This window comes from Gorilla gorilla, chromosome 2, assembly GCF_029281585.2.
Source record: "Gorilla gorilla gorilla isolate KB3781 chromosome 2, NHGRI_mGorGor1-v2.1_pri, whole genome shotgun sequence".
Classification (NCBI taxonomy): Eukaryota; Metazoa; Chordata; class Mammalia; order Primates; family Hominidae; genus Gorilla; species Gorilla gorilla.
The window spans coordinates 37,567,109-37,574,140 of record NC_086017.1 but is presented as its reverse complement, the minus strand read 5'-3'; the positions used below and the strand labels follow the sequence as shown (position 1 = coordinate 37,574,140).

The window sequence follows — 7,032 nt, the reverse complement described above, 5'->3', positions numbered from 1 at the left end:
GTTGGCGTGAGTATGAAGTTGGTGTTAGCTCGCTTAGTTTCACTCTTGTCCTGTCTCCAGTACCCTACCCTCTCCAAGCTTCTGATTTAGAAGCTGAGAGCTTAGGTCCTCGAGGATGGCAATGTGCTCTGGCCGTCCCCGGAATCCCAAAAGCTTAGCGCGAGTTTCCTCTCTACAAACCTTTCCCACTGGGTAAAAGGATGGGAACAAACAAAAAGTGGTTCCTGTGCGTTGAAGGCCAGGGAGTTTGCCTTCGACAAGAGGAAGGTGTGCTTTGAAGTTACAGCTTCCGACGAGGAAAGAGACTTCCTTGGGCCTGTCTCCAACTCGCCCCAGTTTCCCCAGCCTCCGGGACGGGTGCTTCCCTGCAAGCTATCAGCTTGAAGAGTCTTTCTCTCTCTGGCCTCTAAAATCTGCTCCAGCCATCTCATTCCTCCAGCGGAGGGCTGAGATGACTAATGCGCGTGGACACCGCTAAGGAGACCCCAAACTTTGTCCCCCTAAATTCCGGCGAAATTACAGACACCAGGATTGATTATCACAGCGGGACGCAGTCCCAAAAAAAAATCAGGCTAAAGGAAAAGAAAGTCGCAGGCGACTTGATCCAATTAGTAAATGCCTAATTGAATTAGTGTCACCTCCATCAGCCAATAGGAGGGTCTCCGGGCTGTGAGGCCGGGAAGCCCCTCCCTGGCCGCAAATATATAAAGCAGCTAGTGACAGCCCGTAAGTTTCCAAGTGGTCAACTTGACCGATGCTTTGGCAATTGAAAAAGGGCAGAAAGGCGCGGGCTAGTGGGTGGATGGGGACAAAGATCTAAGTCACCTTCTTCCAGCGTGTGAGCCTGGGAGGAGGGTGGGGGTCCTGAGGAGCAAGAGGTACGAGGAAGGAAAAGGAGAGGGCTTCTGGGTTAGTTTCCACCTCCTGCTTTCCAACTCACGGCGCTTTCCTTCCGGAAAGGACGCTGGATTCAGGGCGCGCCAGTACGCGCAGTAGCGGCCCGCGAGTCGGCAGGTGGGTAGCCCCGGCGCGGGAGGAAGGGGAAGTTACCTTCCCCTCGGAAGAGGGCGCTGGCTCCCCCATCCTGCCTTTATAATAAGGCCACGGGAGGAGAGGAAGCAGCCAGCTGCCGTCTGCGCTTTGCAAAGCATGCAGTTAGGGGAGCAGCTCTTGGTGAGCTCAGTGAACCTGCCTGGCGCGCACTTCTACCCGCTGGAGAGTGCGCGAGGCGGCAGCGGCGGGAGCGCTGGCCACCTCCCCGGCGCGGCCCCCTCTCCTCAGAAGTTGGACTTAGACAAAGCGTCCAAGAAGTTTTCCGGCAGTCTCTCCTGCGAGGCGGTGAGCGGGGAGCCCGCAGCCGCCAGCGCAGGGGCCCCCGCGGCCATGCTTAGTGACACCGACGCCGGGGACGCATTTGCCAGCGCTGCGGCAGTGGCCAAACCGGGGCCCCCGGACGGCCGCAAGGGCTCCCCCTGCGGGGAGGAGGAGCTGCCCTCCGCCGCTGCAGCCGCCGCCGCCGCCGCCGCCGCCGCCGCGGCTGCGGCCACTGCGCGCTACTCCATGGACAGCCTGAGCTCCGAGCGGTACTACCTCCAGTCCCCCGGTCCTCAGGGGTCGGAGCTGGCTGCGCCCTGCTCACTCTTCCCGTACCAGGCGGCGGCTGGGGCGCCCCACGGACCTGTGTACCCGGCTCCTAACGGGGCGCGCTACCCCTACGGCTCCATGCTGCCCCCCGGCGGCTTCCCTGCGGCTGTGTGCCCACCCGGGAGGGCGCAGTTCGGCCCAGGAGCCGGTGCGGGCAGTGGCGCGGGCGGTAGCAGCGGCGGGGGCGGCGGCCCGGGCACCTATCAGTACAGCCAGGGGGCTCCGCTCTACGGGCCGTACCCTGGAGCCGCAGCGGCGGGATCTTGCGGAGGACTGGGGGGCCTGGGGGTTCCAGGTTCTGGCTTCCGTGCCCACGTCTACCTGTGCAACCGGCCTCTGTGGCTCAAATTCCACCGCCACCAAACTGAGATGATCATTACGAAACAGGGCAGGTGAGCGCAGCGTGGAGGGGCCCCTGGGTTCGGGGATAAAGGGTGACGTGTGGTCCTGGGGAAGGTCCGGGATGAGGGAGCTGAACCCAGTTGTTCCGCGCGGTGCTTAGAGTGTTTCACCGCGCGCAATAAATCTCCGTAGACACCGCATCTCCAATGCGGCGTCCCTCTGTGTCAGTGCCCCGGCGGCTCTTGCAGGGTGCCAATGTTACGGCTGTACACCGCTTTTCCCGCCCATCATCCTCACCTGAACAGACCTGGAGGAGGCGGAAATGGAAATTAGGGCATGTCCACAAGCTGGATTCGTTAGATCCTCCTGCTCGGCGGTATGCTGGTGCATGCCTGCATGCCGGCAAGGAGCCACGGATAGGGAAGGCTCAAGAGCTGGCCACCTGAGCGCAGTAGATGGGCTCCCGCAGTTTTAGGCGCCAGGGTCTCCACGGGGCGTCTCCGGGAGGTGGGCGTGAAGGCTAGAGCGCCGGCCTCGGAAGCTCGGTCCGAGTAGGTGGTTAGATCTGCCCTGGAGCCAGACCTGGCTCGGGTTCGGTGCGCGAGAAAGTTCTGATATACATCCAACTGCTAACACTGGCTACTTCTGGGGAAAGGGAGGGGTGGGTGCTGAGAGAGGGGCACTCAAAGGGGACTTTTAGCCTAAAGTTTTAATATATATTTTTAACAAGAATAACCTAATATTGTTCTCTGGTACTTTTCAAAATGGTGCATTTAAAAATTAGTAGTTTTTAACATTCTAGGAGAAAAATTGTAAGAGCGTCTGAAAGGGCCGAGAATATGAGCCTTCGGAAGCACGCGAATTTGGGATATACCGATGTTGGGTCAAGCTTTTTTTTTTTTTTTTTTTTTTTGAAAAGACGGAAAGGTTCCAAGAGTTGCCAACTCAAAAATATTTTACATAGTTTCAGACCACTTGATCTACCAGCATTCTGTTCACTGCAAACTTTTAAATGTGTTCCGACCCTATCCCAGGTGTCTGGGGAACCCGCTGGGGCCTGGGCCTGTTCTAGGACATCCCAATTTAAATCGATTTTCCTGATTCTATTCCCTTGCACAGGCGCATGTTTCCTTTCTTGAGCTTCAACATAAACGGACTCAATCCCACTGCCCACTACAATGTGTTCGTAGAGGTGGTGCTGGCGGACCCCAACCACTGGCGCTTCCAGGGGGGCAAATGGGTGACCTGTGGCAAAGCCGACAATAACATGCAGGGTGAGCAGAGAAGAGGCTCAGGCCGGGGAGGAACGGGCGGGAAGAAATCGTAACCCTCGACTCACACAACTCACATTTAAATGTAGCACTTTTTTTTCCCCTTCCATTCTGAGGCCTAGAGGTGTTAGTATGAGTGTCTTTGAGTTGCTTGTTTGACGGAGAGGAGAATTTGCTAAGTCAGATTTCTTGTCTGCCAATATATAGATATTTAGAACCTTTAACTAAGACATCACCCCACCCCCCAATCCCTACGTTTAACAAATCAGTAGTCATAAGCTCTCCGGGTGGGAAGGGCTCCTGGGATTCTAATGTTCACTTGAGAAAGCCCAGCCAAAGTTTAGTTCACCCATAAATATCCAACTGTCTTCCATCGGATGTTGCCCTTACAGCTTTAGAAGGCCCCAGATTGACCTTCAAGAGTCATCTCTTGTTAGCTCCGTTTCTAAATTCTGAAATGCCATTCAGAGGAGTCCCTAGTGCAAGGAAGGTTGGAAGCACAGGGGCCTGGGAGGGATATCGATGTAGTCCTGCTGGTCTCCACTGGCCTCTTTAAGCAACTTTTACTGGGAGACCAACTGTAAGTCTAGCTCTTATATCTTGCTCATAGCTAAGAGACATCCCTCCGCTTTCTCCATTTGTAAACAGCCCTAAATGCTTGGGTTTTGTGTTTTGTTTCATTTTCTCTTAGGCAACAAAATGTATGTTCACCCAGAGTCTCCTAATACTGGTTCCCACTGGATGAGACAGGAGATTTCATTCGGGAAATTAAAACTCACCAATAACAAAGGCGCAAATAACAACAACACCCAGGTAGAGTGACAGAGCAGGAGGGGGTATCTTCTGGCTTTGACTATAAGTCTTTTTTCTAATAAGAGTCCCTACTCTTTTCACTGTATTTATAATATTTGCATTTGTGACCTGTTTGCTCGCCTATTTCTAACCATTTTTGTTCTTTTGACCTTTCTCATCTTCACTTTCTTATTGGATTTCGATAACAGTGAGTTGACTATTAAGAACAGAAATAGTGAAGTATTTTGGGAATTTAGGAAACCAAGAGGAAAGCATATCTATCAAAACCACACACCCAGCTATGATTTAAATTTCAAAAAAAAAGGGGGGGCAATAATGAGACCTTTAAACTTGCAATAAACAAAGCTGTTAGTGAGGAGCATTTAGAAGTCCAATACCAAAATACATAATTTGTCAAAATCTAATCTTGTTGAACCACTAAGAGGCTTTTTTTCTGTACTCTTTCCAGATGATAGTCTTACAATCCTTACACAAATACCAGCCCCGACTGCATATTGTTGAAGTTACAGAGGATGGCGTGGAGGACTTGAATGAGCCCTCAAAGACCCAGAGCTTTACCTTCTCAGAAACGCAATTCATTGCAGTGACTGCCTACCAAAACACCGATGTGAGTGTCCCAGACATCTCAAGAATCTGTAAAGCTAAGGTCCAGCATGATAAAGCACTCAATGACTGTTTTTCTCCCCTATCTAGATTACTCAACTAAAGATTGATCATAACCCCTTTGCAAAAGGCTTCAGAGACAACTATGATTCGTAAGTGCAGCTTTTATCCACACTTGCCTGATCATCTCTGAACAGGACATACGTCAACAGGCACTTTGCGGATAATGTATTTTAGGAAGAGCTTTTACCTTTGGGATTTTTACATATTTTTCTTTTTCCAAAATTTTTTCCTTTGCTAATCTTGCTTTAGATTTTTCTCAGAAAGGTTGTGTTAATTTCTGAAGAAATGTTAAGGACTTAAAAATGAAGAGTTTTTTTTAGCATTTGAGTGAAGATTTGAAATTTTAAGAATCTGCATTTATATACCTTTCTTTTCATTTGATCCATTTTTTTATCCTCCCAAGAGCAGATATTATTACTCTCCCCCACCCCCACTTTTTTTTTTAACATAAGAAAAAACTGAAACTAAGAGGATGTAATTTCACAACACGAAACAGCAAGGCCCTGCTCTTTTTAAAATCTGAGTTTTCTACCGCCACAGCCAGTGTTTTTTCCATCACATTGACAAAGGAGGTTTGATCTGAGTTTTTCATGTTCTAGGACTAGTAAAGGTAGATTTTCTATAGTTTAAATACTTGATGCCTAGGAGGAAACTTTTTCTTGCATGGTGGGAAATTTTTCCCAATAAGCCAAGAGTCCAGCTAAAATGGGCCAGTGCATCTCCTGCCTCTGTTCTTTCAGCCCAACAGACCAGCACTTTCGGTGTAGATAAGCAACACAAGCCTTTTTCATTTCTGGGAGGTGGTTTGTTTGGGGACAACATTAGGGTTTTTTTTTTTTTAAGTGTTTCTCTTTATATTGTAGCATGTACACCGCTTCAGAAAATGACAGGTTAACTCCATCTCCCACGGATTCTCCTAGATCCCATCAGATTGTCCCTGGAGGTCGGTACGGCGTTCAATCCTTCTTCCCGGAGCCCTTTGTCAACACTTTACCTCAAGCCCGCTATTATAATGGCGAGAGAACCGTGCCACAGACCAACGGCCTCCTTTCACCCCAACAGAGCGAAGAGGTGGCCAACCCTCCCCAGCGGTGGCTTGTCACGCCTGTCCAGCAACCTGGGACCAACAAACTAGACATCAGTTCCTATGAATCTGAATATACTTCTAGCACATTGCTCCCATATGGCATTAAATCCTTGCCCCTTCAGACATCCCATGCCCTGGGGTATTACCCCGACCCAACCTTTCCTGCAATGGCAGGGTGGGGAGGTCGAGGTTCTTACCAGAGGAAGATGGCAGCTGGACTACCATGGACCTCCAGAACAAGCCCCACTGTGTTCTCTGAAGATCAGCTCTCCAAGGAGAAAGTGAAAGAGGAAATTGGCTCTTCTTGGATAGAGACACCCCCTTCCATCAAATCTCTAGATTCCAATGATTCAGGAGTATACACCAGTGCTTGTAAGCGAAGGCGGCTGTCTCCTAGCAACTCCAGTAATGAAAATTCACCCTCCATAAAGTGTGAGGACATTAATGCTGAAGAGTATAGTAAAGACACCTCAAAAGGCATGGGAGGGTATTATGCTTTTTACACAACTCCCTAAAGAGTTATTTTAACCTCAAAAATTAGCTAACTTTTTGCAGATGGACTTGGTGGTGTTTTTTGTTGTCTTCTTTGCCTAGGTTGCCAAAAAGATGTTTGCCTTCCACCTTGATGCATCCTGTTTTGTGCAATTCTCTAAAAGAAGGTGCCAAAGCTTTTTGATTGCTGCAGGTAACTGAAACAAACCTAGCATTTTTTAAAAATAAGATTAATGGAAGACTTTAAGGTATTTTAAAATTCGAAGGGTATCCAAGGTTCTGTATTTATTTATTGGAGAGACACTAACCATTCAAAGAAGCAGGCTGTGAACATTGAGTGCCCAGTGCTATCAGATGAGTTAAAACCTTTGATTCTCATTTCTATTTGTAAATTCTTAAGCAAATAGAAGCCAAGTGTTAAGGTGTTTTGCTTCTGAAAGAGGGCTGGGCCTTCCGTTTCAGAAGGAGACGTTTGCTGTTACATTCTGCCAGGGGCAAAAGATACTAGGCCCAGGAGTCAAGAAAAGCTTTTGTGAAAGTGATAGTTTCACCTGACTTTGATTCCTTAACCCCCGGCTTTTGGAACAAGCCATGTTTGCCCTAGTCCAGGATTGCCTCACTTGAGACTTGCTAGGCCTCTGCTGTGTGCTGGGGTGGCCAGTGGGACTCAGGAGAGAGCAAGGAAAGGAGTCACCAAAAAAAAAAAAAAAAAAAGAA

General features: G+C 49.3%; 1 protein-coding gene across 2 annotated transcripts; it reads left to right on the top strand.

The window, feature by feature from the left end:
- The first annotated feature begins 751 nt into the window (after nucleotides 1-751).
- Nucleotides 752-7,032, top strand: EOMES (eomesodermin). 2 transcript variants are annotated; one of them, XM_004033777.5, is made up of 6 exons: nucleotides 752-2,036; nucleotides 3,106-3,260; nucleotides 3,949-4,070; nucleotides 4,519-4,677; nucleotides 4,764-4,825; nucleotides 5,657-7,032. In XM_004033777.5, the coding sequence occupies exons 1-6, from the start codon at nucleotides 1,150-1,152 to the stop codon at nucleotides 6,336-6,338; spliced, it is 2,067 nt and encodes a 688-aa protein (XP_004033825.2). In that variant the 5' UTR covers nucleotides 752-1,149; the 3' UTR covers nucleotides 6,339-7,032. The 2 variants fall into 2 exon arrangements, with proteins under 2 accessions (XP_004033825.2, XP_018878442.2); XM_019022897.4 differs by having other exon boundaries at nucleotides 5,600-7,032.